General features: G+C 39.9%; 1 protein-coding gene across 3 annotated transcripts in view; it reads left to right on the top strand.

Moving 5' to 3' along the window:
- magixa (MAGI family member, X-linked a) overlaps window positions 1–18,337 on the top strand; it is a 74,317-nt gene that overhangs the window by 19,908 nt on the left and 36,072 nt on the right. For all 3 annotated transcript variants that reach the window (XM_037535773.1, XM_017714747.2, XM_017714748.2), the window contains exons 4-8: window positions 6,108–6,227; window positions 9,334–9,507; window positions 13,633–13,810; window positions 14,917–14,987; window positions 16,492–16,659. In XM_037535773.1, coding sequence (XP_037391670.1) covers window positions 6,108–6,227; window positions 9,334–9,507; window positions 13,633–13,810; window positions 14,917–14,987; window positions 16,492–16,659 — 711 coding nt within the window. The remainder of the gene's footprint in view (window positions 1–6,107; window positions 6,228–9,333; window positions 9,508–13,632; window positions 13,811–14,916; window positions 14,988–16,491; window positions 16,660–18,337) is intronic.

The following is an 18,337-nucleotide window of genomic DNA, read 5'->3' as shown; positions in this document are numbered from 1 at the left end:
CTTTTTGAATAATATTTCAGCCTTTGGGTATTATGACTATGATCTGGCCCTCTTTGTAAAAAGTTTGGACACATCTGAAGGAGGACACTACATATTGGCTTGATTTGGGGCACAGAGCATACAAGAAAAAAAAGGAAATGCCATTAACTACTTTTGTCGATTTTTATTCTTCTGCTTGATTTGAACACCCCAGTTCCAGTGACAGTTTCATGAATAGCCCAACATAAATGGTCCATATTCATTTAGAATAAAACCTCTTTACATTAACTTGCAATAAAAGTTAAGAATGTTTGAAGTCACTGATTTGGAGCTACATACTTTTCTTTGGACAGCAATGATTTACTGACATGGCAATTCACATAAGATTAATATAGTTTGTTTTACAGTAGGTAGTAGCATTCCATGAAAGTTACTAAAGTCACTTAGAAACACTGGGAATAATTACATAACCTCACCTTCCTATATAAAACTAATCCTGTCCAAATAGTTCCAATGTTTGCTCTTGTAAATGACCTCTTTTTCTCTTTTCATGCTTTTTCTTACTAGCTATTTTCTGAATCAAATGAAGCAACCAGTCATCATCATCAGGGCAGATCTTTTGAAAACCATCAACAGTCACACGTGAATGATGTAACAGATAAAAGTTATTGGTGTGGGTTGGTGAGGTGGGATTTATATCTGAGCCAATGCGTTAAGATACATTGCCCCTAAGTATATTATGTGACCACTAATATTATCAATAGTGACAGCTCTAATACACACACAAGCACCCGAGCTTACACATTCACATTTCATTGTTAAGCATATGCAATCACACTTTTCTCACACATTATTCTCTCTCTCTCTCCATCTCACACGTAATCATCTGTGAACCACAGGCGTTTTATTTTCTTTTCTCACAAACCCAACATCAAAGTCTTCATGCTTCTGTACAATGAGAATCCTGTAAGCATGAAGCCTTTAAAGTTGTAAATCCTCAGATCTCTCAGGGAGGCAAAAGTTCAGCGAATTGCTGGCAAGGCGACGAACATAAGCCATCTCCATGGCAACTGTTAGTGAACGTCACCCTGGTGCGCTCACGTGCATCCGTGCTTTGACTTCATAACACAACCAATGAGTGTTCATTATCAAGCAACATCACGAGCCATGAGCTGCCAGCACTGCATACTAATACACACAATTAAGGAATTCATTTAATGCAGTTTAGCATGGAGTGGTGCATAAATATAACCGTGTACGAGTTCATTTCTCACTGCTGATTCTGCTGTGAACTAATGTGAAGTCCCTCATGGATTTGACTGCTTGTATAGGCTCCTTCTGCACTGCGTCAAACTGCATCCCCCCGTACTGTGGCAAAGCTGTTATCTTACCTCATACCTCATGTCCGTCCTTGGTTTGACTAAATTACTACACTAGAAATTGGACTTTTGCTTTATTTCACCACAGCAGAAACAAAAGAAACCAGTCTCTGAACACCAGAGTAGTTAAAGTTTAGTAACAGTACAGAGATAACTTAGTGTACATGGGAGTCCTGAATATGTAAGACATCTCACATGTAGGGCTGGGTGGCAAAAATTCTGTGGCATTCAGTACCAGATTTCAACACCTGAGTGTCTGTCTTAGCATCCGTGAGGCTATAGGCTTGCGTTCTCCAAACTTTCGGCTCTAGTAATAAAGCGTATGCGTGTTATTAATGTCAGCACTTCTTGATTAGGCCAGTCTACTGCGGCCTGTAAAAACACCCGCTTCCAGCATCTCACAGTCATTTCTACCACATTTGTGTTTGTAAGTAGAAGATAAGACATTTTGATTATGATTCACTGTGATGAAATGTTGTAAGCTGCGTTCCAAAAGCTGGGCTGCAGCTGAGAGTTTGTGCTGTCTTCTGACGGTCTTCTGAACACCTCTCTTTTTTTGTTGCATAACGTGAAACAAAACGGTCTTTGTGATGTCGTTAGAAAGGAGGGTGCGCACAAACTTACTGAAAATACTGTTGATGTGAATAATAAGCTAGGAATAATATGAATGGTGGAATGTGGCAGGCAAAACAATGTGTTTGTAGTTAAATTCTGTTAAACTCCCCAAAAGTAGGTGCCTTTCACACCCTGTATTCAAATGACACCCTCTTAACAGATACACAACCAAAGTAATAGCATGCTGTATATCATCTCTGTCCAGGAAAACCTTCACTTTCGTTTTTCTGGCAAAGAGGCTGCCACTGATGTGTGAACATTTCATGATGAATGAACAAACAGAAAGGCTCTAAATTGCTTAGAATAAGATCTCTTAACACTAACTTAAAAATTATAAGTAAGGAACATTTTTGCCCTCTTTTTTTTTTAAACAGTGTGTAGTAGCATCCTCAAAATGAGCATAGGCTGGATTTCTCAGCTGTATTCCAAAGATTCTTATGATTGGAAGAGCCTTGGATGGCATAGTGGAAATACAGCCCTCCTGGAATGCAGCCTAGCTTTTGAAACCAAGTTTTTTGTGCAGAAGGAAAAAACATTCTTTGCGTTTTTGTCTCTCATTTTGTCACAAAAAGTCGACCATGCAGTCTTTCAACTGTAGATACAGAACGTAAACAGAATCTAAGTGCAATTCATTGCATACAGCAGTATGTAATCAACTCTGTGGAATTTAACAGAGTTTGTTATAACAATGTACGGCCCATTATGTGGGTCACAACTGCTACAGAATACGTCAGACTTCCAGTCCCTCCCAAAGTAAAGGAAACTCAGTTTAAGATTCTGTCATCTATTAACCCTGTTAGTGATTTTCTTTGTGGAAGTTTTGATTTCAAAAAATACTCCTTGCAGCTTTTGTCATTCACAGTGTGATTTTTATTTCCTGTTAATACACTGTATTTCCAAAAGTATTCAGTCAGCCATCCAAATCATTGAATTCAGGTGTTCCAGTCACTTCCATGGCCACAGGTGTATAAAGCCAAGCCCCTAGGCCTGCAGACTGCTTCTACAGACATTAGTGAAAGAATGGGTCGCTCTCAGGAGCTCAGTGAATTCCAGCGTGGTACCGTGATCGGACGCCACCTGTGCAGCAAGTCCAGTCGTGAAATTTCCTCACTACTAAATATTCCACAGTCAACTGTCAGTGGGATTATAACAAAGTGGAAGCGATTGGGAACGACAGCAACTCAGCCACGAAGTGGTCGGCCACGTAAAATGACAGAGCGGTCAGCTGATGCTGAGGGGCATAGTGCGCAGAGGTCAGCAACTTTCTGCAGAGTCAATCACTACAGACCTCCAAACTTCATGTGGCCTTCAGATCAGCTCAAGAACAGCGTAGAGAGCTTCATGGAATGGGTTTCCATGGCCGAGCAGCTGCATCCAAGCCTTACATCACCAAGCGCAATGTAAAGCGTGGAATGCAGTGGAGTAAAGCGCCGCCACTGGACTCTAGAGCAGTGGAGACGTGTTCTCTGGAGTGACCAATCATGCTTCTCCGTCTGGCAATCCGATGGACGAGTCTGGGTTTGGCGGTTGCCAAAAGAACAATACTTGTCTGACTGCATTGTGCCGAGTGTAAAGTTTGGTGGAGGGGGGATCATGGTGTGGTGTTGTTTTTCAGGAGTTGGGCTCGGCCCCTTAGTTCCAGTGAAAGGAACTCTTAAAGCTTCAGCACCAAGAGATTTTGGACAATATCCCAACTTTGTGGGAACAGTTTGGGGACGGCCCCTTCCTGCTCCAACATGACTGCGCACCAGTGCCCAAAGCAGGTCCATAAAGACACGGATGAGCCAGTTTGGTGTGGAAGAACTTGACTGGCCTGCACAGAGTCCTGACCTCAACCCCATAGAACACCTTTGGGATGAATTAGAGTGGAGACTGTGAGCCAGGCCTTCTCGTCCAACATCAGTGTCTGACCTCACAAATGAGCTTCGGGAAGAACTGTCAAAAATTCCCATAAACACTCCTAACCCTTGTGGAAAGCCTTCCCAGAAGAGTTGAAGCTGTTATAGCTGCAAAGGGTGGGCCGACATCATATTAAACCCTATAGATTAAGAAAGGGACGTCACCCAATTTCATATGCGTTTGAAGGAAGACGAGGGAATACTTTTGGCAATATAGTGTATGTGAGAACCTTTTTGTCCGAGACTAATAAAATAGCTTCCAAACTACCTGCATTTCAGTACAAAGACATTGTGGTTTTTTGGTTATTCTAGGGACCTTAATATCAGTATCTTAGTAACACTGTCACACTTGTTCATCTTTTAGTTATTTATTTCTACTTAATGTTTTTTTGTATAATTTTTCTTTTTAGCCTCTGGTATTTGTGTTTTTCTTTCTTTAAATGGTTGCTGCTGCTTTTTGTTTCATGTGTTGATACATTAAAAAAGAAAGTATTTAAATATGTAATTACAAAATTACATTTGAATATTGCAGAAAAATGAAAGCAATAATCCAGTTTCTAAAGGTGCACAGCTATTCATACTGTGTTGTTTTGCCGGTTCATTTAGAATTAAAGCCAAGGCTGTAGTTCAGCAGTGCATCAGCCGTGCGTTTGGGAATACTGCTTATGTTTTTGTTTTTCATTTGACTTTTTCTGAGTATGTTTGCTCAATACATGGTCTGATTTCTCTCATATGTTCAGTGTAATAAACAGTAAATCCATCCTTTTGCTTCTGCACCAAAGGTGCCAACCATTCCCGAGGGCACTGCACATGACGCTCCGCGTTACTTTGACGTGTTATTTACTGTCCATTTGCTCGGTGTTAGATTATGTCAGATGAAGCCGTGGAGAGCTGCGCTTTAGTAACACAGCTTCCTCTGAGCTGGGCATCAGGTAGGATAATCTGCTTAAATGAAATCCTGTCTGGCGCAAACTTTCATTTGTGAATCAAACCTGTGGCACAGTCCTGTAATCTTATCCCTGCCACGTTAAATCACTGCCTGATTGAACATCGGAAGCTTGTGACATAATTGGAGTTGGGTTTGGTGTGTTCTGCAATTACCATTACTAACCAAATGAGGCAAGTCCATCTTCACACTGCAGTTCTATCTTTAGTTACACGCCACACTCTGTATTGAAATCCCGTGGTCATAGTTTATAAATGAGCTCCGTCATTTTTAACATAGTTACCTCCTTGTGATTATCTCCTGTCAGAATCCTTTACAATATGTCCAAGAAATCGTTCTTACTAGTTAATAAATGTAAAATATACTGTATAAATCACAAAAAATGGCATAAATATATATATAAATAGAGGGATTTTGTTCCAATACACATTATAGACACTGTCAAGGATTTTTGTTGTTGGGCGTAGTTATTATACATACAGGAAATATCAGTGCTATATTATGATTAATACCTTTACAACACCTTTATTAGAGAATTAAAAATGTGTTTTCTATTATACCTCAGTTGTCATTCTATACAAAAATGCATTATGGCATATCAAAAATTTTTATAGATGGATATACACCATTTTGGGATGATATATATATATATATCTTATAGTTTTAGGTTTTTTTACACGTTTTGTTTCCTGGAGCAGCTGTCAACATACAGTATATTACAAAAAAATAAAAATATTTAAAATATGTAAAATGCCTCATACACAATTTAAATTGGCAGACATAACATCAAAGACATATAATGGGTGTTATTTACAGTTACATTCTGAATATTAAAGACATGTACTGTTATACAAATCTCAGTTACTATTTCTATTTATTTGCTGAAGTGAACATATTTGGGGGAAAACTTGAAATATGAAATGTACCGTAACCTTTTTATTTGTGTTTTATTTCTTTCGAGTCTGTTAAATTCAGCAAGTAAACAGCAGTTGAGTATCAACAAAATGTAATTAGATCAGGGGCCTAAACTTCTGCGTTCGGCTATATAGTTATTAAGGTGTCTGTTTAAATATAAAATAATAATAAATGCATAGAATACATAATGTTCAATACACAACTCTACAAATGATTATTTTATCTGCAACTAGTATTATATACTGTCTGTTACATTATAAGTATTCAGGTGTACAGTAAGCTATATACAGTAAGAGATACATTATGTATAGTTATGTTATAAGCATCAGTCATGTGCACTCATTTTAACATATTTTGTGCCTGTCTATGTCCCAGGTACCACCAGGCAGCCGCGGGACGGGGAGATCTCGGGGGTGGACTACAACTTCGTCTCCATCGAGGAGTTCTTCTCGCTGGAGGAGTCGGGGGCTCTCCTGGAGAGTGGCAAGTTCAAAGGTCAGTATTAGCATGCGCTGCATAATAAACACTGTTCAGCGAATACTGATTAACACCGTATGCATAATACAAGACATCCCGCTTTAATGTTTCAAACAGACTTGTTTGACCTTGATTTTTAGGCAGTTAGGGAGAGTTGATGCTGAAGCAGTGTTTGTTTTAGCACACTTTGCTGAAATGCTATTTTTACGCTGTTGTTGAAAGGGAGAATCAGAAACAGGCTGCGGCTCTTGTGCGTTCCTGAGTGCCGTCTGATATTTGCGATGCTCAGTGTTATGTGCAGATCCGCGTATGTGCGTTTGCGCTGTGAGAGTCAGGGTTTCCTGCCAACATTCAAAACATGCTAGCCTACCACCGGCTCCAGAAACGCTGGTTGAATCATGCTTGAATTGCTGTGTTAGCATAGACTAAATTCCAACATTATCAGCTAAAACAGCTCAAATAGGCCCATATTAGAGCAGGTGCAGGCTTCGGTTAAACTTAGTGCATCATCACTGTCCAAAATAAACAGCCTCTGTCTGGGTGGAAATAGAAATGCTCCAAAATTGCCAATGTAAAGTATTAAAACACTGATTTAAATTAAAATGTAAAACGCTTTCTTCTCCTGTAGAGTTACTATTTCGGACATTCTTTTTTTGTTGTTGTTGTTTTGTTTTTTTACACTCACTGAACACTTTATTAGGTACACCAACCTTGTATCTACACTCTGTGTGTGTTTTATCGGCTCCACTTAGCCCCCCTTCCAAGTTCTTCAGTGGTCAGGACCCCTACAGGACCACTGCAGAGCAGGTATTATTTTGATGGTGGATCATTCTTAGCACTGCAGACGATACTGATGTGGTGGCATGTTAGTGTGTGTTGCGCTGGTATAAGTGGATTAGTTTTTAAAGTGGTCAGTGAGTCTACATGATTATTGGTAGACAGACATACATTTTGCAGTGTCCACTAGGGCAACCAAGCCAATGAATATCAAGTATTTGTGGCTAGAATTATAGAAGCAGTCATCTAAGTGAAAAATTAACATATGCTCTGCTGAGAACACACGTCTGAGCATTTTACTGCACAATTACTGTTTATTTTCTGAACATATTGGGGAAATGATTACAATATGAACATGACGTGGCTTTTATTTGTGTATTTTATTTTTTAACAATATGTTAAACTCAGCACATAACTAGACATTGTACACTAAATTTTGCAAAAAAAAAAAGACCTACTTGTTTGCACTGGCATGTTAGTGGTTTGTTGGTGCATGTTCTGCCGATATGCAAATATCTGACACTGGGAGTTTTACACAACTCAGTGACAATAACCCACCAGCCAAAAATATATAGCCAATAGTGGTCATGTGATCAGCAACTGACCACAGATGAAGGGAAAGAGTGGCAGTAGGTTTTCATTCTCATAACCTGTTGTTTAAGGACTGAGACCATCTCATTAAACAAATGGAATATGGTGTGCATTTAAATAGTAATCTGAATAAAAACCTGGGATAACTAGCACAATTTTTACATGGCAAGCTGATCCATATTTTGTAAATGTACACCTACAGTGCTGTATCAACAAGGTGTTTGTAATAAATAGGCCAGTGTCCACTTTCTTTAAAGCCCCTAGCTCCAGTGCGACACACACTACCATACCATGTTCTGAGAATTATCCATGACCCAACTCGTTAGCTGTGGTCCTATGGTGGTCCCTTCTTGGGGTAGAGGGTGCTGACAAGTTGTGCAGCAATAGATGAGCTACAGTCAGTAATTCTAAACCCACAAACCAGTAATAAATAATTCCTAATAAAATGGACAGTGAGTGTATGTGCAAGGAATGGGGATGTGATATGTGTATTCATGTGTATTCATGTGTTCAAAGAATGTGTCTATGTGTATGGATGGCTACTAGTTTAAATCCCAGATGCCAAGTGGTTTAAAATCTGAGGGCTGGAGGGTTTCTTTGCCCTTTAGCAGTGCAAAACCGCTGTGCTCTTGAGCTTTGCACTTAACCTCTGTGTGCAACAGCATGACATTAGAGTTTACCTACCTGCTCAATGATTGCCCAGTGTCCCTTCGGTGAATAAATAAAGGGTAAAGGCATTGGTGTTACATGCCACACGGTTTGCTGTGAAAGTCATTTTTCATGTGTCATATTTTTTCGTCCACCCTTATTTAAGGATAAGTTGTTAAAACTCTGTATGTTGTCTCTAGTCCAATGCGAGGGCGGTAAACCAGTTCCCCTGGCAATGAAGTCCATACTGAAAGGCTAAACTGCTCCTAATTTTTCTATCACTCCGCACAGGAGAAAAGAGGCTTTTCTCTATAATCCCTGTTTCAGTTCTCCTTGCTCTCTCATGCTCCCTCCCTCTCTCCCTCTCTCTCTCTCTCTCTCTCGCTTGTTCTCCTTTACTGCTGTAAACAAGGCCACCGTGCAGTTAAGTATCCCTCAGAAAGAGGATGGAAGCTGAAGCCAGTGCACTCAGCCCTGTTTTTCACCGCTTAAGGCAGAAAAATCTCGTCTCTGGTGGGCTTTACATATAAGCCGTAATTAAAGCCACCAGTTTTATGAACATGCAACCTATAGCATGCTGTTGGCTATGCTCTGCACTTTTGAGTTTATACGTGGCAGCTGGAGCTTTGCTCTGATCTTCTCCATCGCTTTGCGTCTAATTGCAGTCAGTTGCCTTGAATGTCATTTCGTGTAATATATTCATAAGCATACTGATTAAAGTTTATAAAAATAGGTTCAAAGTACTGTATTATCTGGGCCAGACAGTGACGGCAAAGCATAAAGATGAGCATTTCACCTCATTTGACTGCACAGAACATTGACGATGAATCTGTTATACTAGGAGTGTAAAAATATAATTCTAACATGTCATTTGATAGTGTAATTTCTGATTTTATATAGAGCTTTATTGTGGATGATCACAAATGTAACATCCTGTAAGTTTCAGGTTGTTTTTCTATTCTGATTTGAGTAGCTCTGCTATAAACAAACCTAATGTATCATCATATGATTAATCCATTTATTACACTGTGTATATAGAGACAGAAGGATGGATGTAAGATAGTTAATGACTAATGAGCTACTATTCCCGCAACTCCTTCATCCACAGGGAACTACTATGGGACACCGCGGCCGGTCCACATTGGCCCCGAAAGCCCACCCATCACCTACCAGGAGCATCGCAACCTGCTGAGGAATTTCCGCACACGAAGCAAGTCCCTCAGCAACCTGGAGAAGGCTGTGGAGGAGGGGGACAACAGTGAGGAAGACTCAGGTCTCTCAGGTACTGCACAGGAAGGTACACTGTGTAACATACTGTACTCTAAAGAATTCACTAAAGAACACTAAAACACTAAACCTGGTTAAAATGACTCGTCCACTTTGTTTAAGGACTTCAGCAGGGGTCTGCTTCTCTGGTCATTTCTAAGCTGGAGTGATCAATGCGTTCATTCTCATGGGGTCAGACTTAATCTCATAACAAATGTCTGGGGACATCCATGAGAAGTTTTTGGCTACATGTAAGTCTGATTCTAGATTTATTAGAGTGGGAACAAAATTTCTAAACCAGCACAACATTTCATGAAGGGGGAGCTAAAAGTAGGGGCAGAGAGTTTCTAGTTAAGGGAACTACAGCCAGTTCCATCTTCCAGGTTTGTCAGGCACTAGAAGGCACTCACCAGTGAATGGGTTCCTATGGAACTTTTGTGCAAACTCATACTTTGTAAATGCTTAATTATTTTAATACAGAAAACATTTGCACATGCACATTCTCAATACAGAATAGCTTAAAAACTGCTTTTGACCTCTAGTCTTTCTGATGTTGCCTTCAGGATGTCACATTTTCTAATGTACATTCAGGATGTCAGAGCTAGTGAGCTGAGCAGCTCACCAAACAACCAGAACTCAGTTGCAGTCATGCTAGCATCACACTGCCCAAAGCCTGTTTGATGTAGAAAAACAGAAGATATCCTTTTTAATGAAATACATCCTTCTGCTTTTCTAAAAATAAATGTCCTGCATAAACGCTTCATTTATAAATTTTCATTTTAAGCCATTTACCTCCATTTATTGAGGACTTCCTTGTGGGTGCATAATGTATGGTTTTGTCACGATTGGCCCCTCCCAGGCCTGTCCATGTGTTTTTGTTTTGGTTTTTCTAGTCCAGCCCCCTTGTTTCAAGTCTCCGCCCATCGTTGTTTTCACCTGTCCCTCGTTACCCTTTGTTATTTAAGCCCTCTGTTTGCCCTTAGTGTTTGCCGGTCTTTGTTTGTTGTATCGGTCTGTGTTTGGTTGCTTTGTTTGAATCTGTGTTGTTGGTTGTTTCTGGTTTATATCATGTCTGACCCACAATCTATACGTATTGGCTCAATGACCCTGGACCGTGATGACTCTGATTTTGGATTTGCCCTCAATAAAGGTCGCTTACCTCCGCACATGCGTCCACTACCTCGCTCCTCGTTACAGGTTTAAGTCTGCACACTAAAGCAGGGATACTCAACTTAAACTTTGGAACGTCTTCTTCTTCCTCTTTCGGCTGCTCCCTTTAGGGGTCGCCACAGCGGATCATCTGCCTCCATCTTGCCCTATCCACTGCCTCCTCTACTTTCACACCAACCATCTCCATGTCCACCTTCACTACATCCATAAACCTTCTCTGAGGTCTACCTCTTCTCCTTCTACCTGGCAGCTCCATCTCCAACATTCTTTGACCAATATATCCACTATTCCTCCTCAACACATGTCCAAACCATCTCAACCTGGCCTCTCTGGCTTTATCTCCAAACTGCTCCACCTTCACTGTATCTCTGATCTGCTCATTTCTAATCCTGTCCATCCTTGTCACTCCCAACGAAAATCTCAGCATCTTCATCTCCACCACCTCCAGCTCAGCCTCCTGTCTTTTAGACAGAGCCACAGTCTCCAAACCAAACTTTGGAACGTCTAGTTACATCAATTTTTTTGTTTACAAAGGTCCAGATAAACAAACTAACATAACGGAGGCAATGCTTATCTTTAAATGCTCATCTATTAATCAGGCAACTAATGAAATAAAATGACACATCAAATCATGTAATAAGCATTTCACACACTTGTGCATGGATGAGCACTTTGAGGGACCTTTCATGTTGAGCTTTGGGTTAATGTTATTTGTCCTCAGAAGTGAATTTTATCAGTAGGTTCATTAAGGAGGGCGAATCTCAGTGGCACTTGTGCAGAACATTTCCACTTTTGACCAGCGCCACAGACTCTGAACAGATGAGCCACGTTGATTTTGGGAAAACAGAAAAAAGCACAATTCTCTGTTCATTCGTTTTAAACACTGTTTTTCGTCTTCAGCTTAATAGTGGCTCAGTAGATAGTGAATAATAAGTCTTGCTGAGTAATAAGATTGGGATTTTAAGGGGTCAGCAAATCAAGTTATTGCTTCATTATTCAGGCCATAAATGATAAATACAATAAAACTTCTGCTTTAAATGGTTTTTATACATAATTTACATACTCAGTTCTATCCACTGAAGTACTTTACTGGGTCCTCATTTGGACTGCCCTGTTAATCACCCCTGGGCTAGCACTAGAATGACTAAAGCTACGAAGATTTTCGTAAGGGAAAGCTCACGGAAAACTCCCAAAGCTCCTATCGTGACAGAACTTCGAGGTGAACTTGAAGTTACAGCCCGAGTGCGTATGTTACCGATCCTAGAGCGCAACGGAAAATTTGTAGAATCGTGTTTCAAAAGTCCTAATTCAAGGGCACGTAGTAGCAGACATATAGAACGATTGTTTCACTAAAGAGTCCCGCTAAATAATAAAACAACTACAGTCTGAATCTCGCTCTTTGTACATTTCTTTTTGTTCTTATTGGAAGAATAATATATAATTATATTATATAACAATATTTTTCGTAATCGAACACTTTCAGTTCCGCATTCTGTTTGAATTTGTGTAAGCGCTATTTATGCTAATTTATACTATATTTTCCTGTAGATAACAATAATGAAGTTCCCCAGCAAGAGCACGTAGAAAGTCTCTCCTACTCTCAGTGGACCCTGTGCATGCCGTGTACAAAACATGCGCGTTCATCGCTGCCAGGTCAAGCAAGCTGTACAAGACTGGCCACCGGCGTGTTCCTGCGTGCACTGTATACGCATGCATACACGCCAATAATATGGAAATAAATAATGATATGGACCCGTGATAATGGTTCACCGATGTAAATCTGTGGTGGTGGCTCCCAAGCATGAAATATGCATATGTGAACTGCCATACCCCTCACTGAAAAGAAAAATCAAAGTTATCTCAATCCATCCATCCATCCATCCATCCATCCATCCATCCATCCATCCATCTATCCCTTGCTACAGTACATTGACAGAGTAGTAGACTACTACAGAGAGAGAAGGTTATAATTCACAGGCACATAGTAGCACATTTCTTTTTATTCTTAGTGGAAAAATACCTATATTATATAATGATATTTTTAGTAATCGAACACTTTCAGTTCCGCATTCTGTTTGAATTTGCGTAAGCGCTATTTATGCTAATAACACCAATAATAAATAATAATAAAACGAAGTTGTAATATTTTACACACACAGACTCACGGCACAATTTAGTAGTTCTGTATCCAAAACCGGTATTTATATTGATAGATAGATATAATGATAAAACAAATACATGCGGTGCAAAACATTTTTCTTTTTAATTTACTGCAGAAAAACAAATATACTGATGATAATGATATGGAGATATTACACCGACAGCACCACAGAGCTGCTGCCTCAGTGCTTCTCTGTGAATTAACATAATAAAGGTTGGCTGATGGTCCTGCTAATTGCTGGCGAGAAGGAGGGGTGATGGCCTGGGGATCCTGAAATCTCAGTCATGCTAGTGCTAGAGGAATTTGGAGGTGGGTGGAATGAGGGGCTGTACCCCTGTTTGCAGAACCTTGTCTGCAGATGTCTGCTCATATCACAAGATCATATGTGGTGAGACTGTGTGTTCATGAGCCAGAATTAATGACATGGAAAGCACATAACTCAGAAATCATATCCGTCTCTGAAGCTCTTGAGATTGTCTTCATTGTATTTCGTTTGTCATGTTCCTCAGATAATTCACTGTTGGGTTAATGGACAGGATTTGCGAAGTGGAACAAGACAGAAGCTCGTGATTTGGCCCTGGGTGCCATTTAACATTCTACACTATGATAATGATGTTTTTGTAACGTGATGTTACATAAGAGCAGCTGATTGGGTAATACTTCTGGAAAGTAGCCTTGAATTTAACTGCATTTTGAAAGAGTAAAGTAGCTTTAGGTGACTTGACCTTTGGCTGATGCGATGTTGCATAAGACTGTCCTAGGGGTCGTGTCTGAAGCTGGGATGTCTGGATGCTGTTTCTTCTGCCCTAGCGGGATCAGCAGGGGCGAGCAGCGCCCCACCCACTACAATCGTCTCCCCCAATCAGACCTGGGACTCTGGCGGAGCTCGGGACGGGGGTGTTGCCGTGGAGAACGGAGCCCGCGGGGGGGCACTGCCTGAAAACTGGGAGATGGCATTCAGTGACTCAGGAGAACCCTACTACATCGAGTGAGTCAGAGAGAAAGAGAGTGAGAGTTCAAGACATCTTATTTCATTGCCTCAGTGGGAATGAGTCTTGTACATGACACACTGTTGACTTGAGTGTGATATTTGTAGAGCGCACAGTCAACAGCGTGTCACTTGTGAACATGTGTGTATGAGAACAACAGACATCTTTATATAACACTGAACTTCTCAGATGAACTATTCTCTAGATGAAATATTTTCACAACAGTAGAGCTGGGATGACAAACACCTGATAAATCAGGACAAAACTTTATCCCTTAAAATGAAACAGGATCTGTTTTGTTATTGTGTCTTTAGGAGTGATTTATGTGAACAACCTCTGTTCTTTGTTGGCTACCCTGCACTGTGTTTCCACATCTTGAGACCTCAAAATTTAAATGAATACTGAACAGCACTGTTTTTGAATGTGGCAGCACAACAGTGACACGGCTTGTGTTTTAAATAGCGTCAATTGTAGTGAATACATGCATGCTGCACCCGTATGTGCTGTGTACTGCATCCTGCTCCTCACATCGATGTGTATCTTAGTGTCTTATCATCCAGTAAGCTACAGAGTGCTGCGTATTGTACGGCAGGACTCTACCTGCCTGAGGGGTTCAGTTAATCGGCCCAATCAGAAGACCATTTTTTAGCTCTCCTATCACCCTTAAGCAGTGCTGGTCATTTTTCCACATGGCATAAAGAGATGCAGTATCTTGACATTAAACCCTGGCTATGTACAGCCAAATGCTCACGGGGCAACTCAGCAGATCATGGAAAAATGAAAGACAAATGATAAATTCTACTCTATCGATAATTATCTATAGATCGCCAATTGGTCCCATTCTTACACAGTAAGTTTTCATGTTTGAATGTAGCTTAAGAATTTTGTTTTGGCCGATTGTGTTATAATCAATTCTAACATTCAGTGCAGTTGATTTACCACCTTTAGATCTGTGGGTAATGATGTAATCATGCATATTTACACCCCTACTGGTTATGGATAGAATTATTGCTCAAGCACATTTCAGACTGTTGGAGCTGACATGCAATGATGACATGTGATCTAGAAAAACTCAATGTTTCCTTTCTCGTGGACTTTTTTTCAGCCATAACTCAAAGACGACGAGTTGGCTGGACCCACGAACACACGGCAAGGAGATCGTCAGCAAGACAGAGTGTGAGTGTGAACCCCCAACCCCTGCCTGAGTGTGTGTGCTCTGTGATGAGTTTGTGTTCTCTCAGAACCCTCCCTCCCTCCCTCCCTCCCTCCCTCTCTGTCTTTTCTCTGGAATCCTCACAGAGAGATTAATGAACTCTTTGAAAGCCGTTTGCTCTCTCCATCTTATCCCTCGCTTTCTCTACCACCCAAACCTGCCCTCTTCCTCTTCCTCTCCCTCTCTTCTCTGAGTCTCTTTCAAGTTGTGACTTTCATGCAGTTATACTGAACTTCCTTTTTTTTTAAACGAATAAATATCTGTTCATTATTTCAGAGGCTGCTGAGTCACAGACACATGCAAATGCCTAATAACAATAATAACAATAATAATAATAATAATAATAATATTAACGAGCAGTATTAAAGAAAAGTCTAAGGCACTTGAGCAAGCTGTGTAACACCATGAAATACACCATGTAACATAAAGAATTCAGATAGTCATTAATGTTGTAAAAAGTAAGAGGAATTTCTTGCTCTTTTTCTTGCTAGTTAGAAGAGCATAGGTTTGGGTCCAGATTTCACCTTGACAGCCGTCATATAGACTTGTTAAGTTCCCTCAAATGCACGCTTGATTTAACTTGATGAAGGTCTGACTACAAACCAGATATTGGATAATAACTACAATAGAGTCATGATGCTCATCTCCCATGAGTTCTGAAGGATGGCAGGTCAAGCCAAGCTCTAGTTGAAGCTGAAGCGCTCCATTTACGGGTCAGATTATGACCATTGCCATCAGGTAGGAAGGGGCTGGTCCATTTTTGGCTTTGCACCTGAATTGTACACAGCTCTGCGCAATTCCACGCCAGTCACATCACCAAAATGCACTTCATCTGCAGTTCAACCATTATAAACACTTAACATCAGCTCAGCAGCTCGGAGATTCAGCCCAAGTCTTAATGAACTCCATTAGGAATATTTCAAGTGTCCATGTAATATTTCAAGGTCTACTTCAACTGTCTGAAGGCCAGTTCAGATTATAACATTAACATTAACAACTTTAACTAAAATGTTTATTTTCTCTGGCCCACAGATTTGAGTACATTTTTTAATGCAGCCCTTTTACTGGTTGAGTTTAACACCCCTGCTGTAAAGTATGGGTATTAAACTCCTGTCCAGCACAGTTCCTTGCTCAAACACTGATCCAACTCATCTGTTAGTTGTCTGGCTTATTAGGTTTGAGCAGGAATATCACCAAACTGTACTGCACACCAGCACAGAAATGTTATACCCCCCCGCTGTAAAGTGTAATAATACACCACTTGAGCCAGCAGAGGGTGCTATGGTTAAGTATTTCGGCGTTTGCTGTGACACCCTCAAGGCAGTGGGCACAGACAGGGCAGCAGGTCTCTTGACATTAATATGAAGCGCTGAATTAAGCGTACCATCTGTTGACAGCTAATGATATATTCTGAATGTGTGTGTGTGTGTGTGTGTGTGTGTGTGTGTGTGTGTGTGTGTGCCTCAGTGCCTCCATTCACAGACCAGCCATCTGAACTGAAGGGCTATTCCATACACACACGCCTGTCCAAAGGCCCGCGGGGATTTGGCTTTAACATCGTGGGGGGCAGCCGACCCAGAGAGTTCCTGCAGGTGTACAGTGTTACACCTGGAGGACCACCTGCACTTAACACAGGTACACCCTTTACTCTGTATGAACGAGCCATTTATTTCAAGAGACACTGAGCACACATTTTACTCTGTTTTCCTATATGGATCATTCTGCTAAATTGGTTCAGAGTTTAAAACCCATTTTAACTTGGAATTTAGACTAAAACCTTTTTTGCGTTATGTGGCCCTATATCTAATGTTTATTAGGTTTAGTTTATGAAAATAAATGATGGAACATTCCATTTTTTCCCACAACAAAATATGTTCATATCACTGATATTCATAACACTACCAAAACTTTAACGAATATTTTAGTAGTGACTGTTTCGGGACTGACCATTTGAGCTAAAAACGCTAGCCAGTACTGCCCAGCAGACAGAGCTTTGAACAGTTCAACACAGATAAAATCACATTTTTTATTTAAACACAAAACACACTGATTTTCAGACTTGAGACACATTTACTTCAAAACAGTAAGATCTAACTGCTCGTCATGTGGCCATGAGAGACAGGGATCAGTTTCACTTCCTAAATGCTCCTTGCTGTAAAATGTAGGGGTGTGACTTATTTTTTAATTATTATTTTTTTTTAATTACCATTATTTAATAATGGTAATAATATAATTTAATTAAACATTAATTTTAAAAATAAACCTTTCAACTTCACAACAGAAATCAAAAATATAATTTTTTTAAATGTATTCCATTGAAATTTTGGGGTTAGGGTTTGGAACAGCCACTTCCAAGAAGAAAGTAAACTTTAAATGATTTTGAATATATTTAGCTTATTACTATCCCTCAGTGGCTTGAGTTTTAATAGATCATAACCAAACCCTTGCAAATGTCCAAGGTTTGAACATTTAGTTGTCTTTAAAGTAGTTATTTTACTTTGGATTCCCAGATTGAAATAATTCCATAAGAATGTCCCAATCAAGTTTTATGGCCTCAAATCCTTATATGACAATTCATGTAACGTTACATTAAAATGCTGAAGTATGTACACAGTGTGAAGTGACCTAGTTTGTCCAAATCTCAGGTTCATGTTGTGCTCAAATGGCTTTGGTTGTCATTTCCCGAATAAGTGTTTGGTTACAGGCGCTCACAACTTTCCACAGATTTAATCCTGCAGGTTCCCTACTTTAGTTTTGGTCTTTCGCACATTTCACAGCAATCTGAATGACTTTGTATAGATCTTAATTATTTAAATATGCAGGTAATTTCAAACATACTGTGAAATTCAGAAATGTTCATGAGTGTCAAAAGGGATTCAAAATTCAAAAGGAATTCACTTTCCAATATAAGAAAAGGTCAGGACTGACCACCAGAGGGCAGTGTGATGAATATCTCACTATATGGACTATATATCTATATAGACTAAACTTCAAAGATCTCAACATTAGACAGTTTTCAGCTACTGTCTGTCTTAGTATAGATCTGTATTTGAGAAAATATAATGCTAAATGTTTCCGGTGAGGCTTTGATATTTACTTGGATTCCACTGATTTGATCTACTAGAAATATTGGTCACAATTATGAATGGAAAATGGAAAACTGGACATAGTGTGGAATGTTTCTCTGTGATATTTTCTCATATATAATGATTTTACTTTCAAATTTACTACAGAATAAAAAAACCACCAGTGAGTAAAGTAAAGTAAAATGATCTAAAACGATCCCAGCAACTCTGAAAGTGAACTTTTTACC

The sequence above is a fragment of the Pygocentrus nattereri genome, chromosome 28, assembly GCF_015220715.1.
Source record: "Pygocentrus nattereri isolate fPygNat1 chromosome 28, fPygNat1.pri, whole genome shotgun sequence".
Classification (NCBI taxonomy): Eukaryota; Metazoa; Chordata; class Actinopteri; order Characiformes; family Serrasalmidae; genus Pygocentrus; species Pygocentrus nattereri.
The sequence above is the reverse complement of the archived record's forward strand: the minus strand, read 5'-3'. Positions and strand labels throughout refer to the sequence as shown.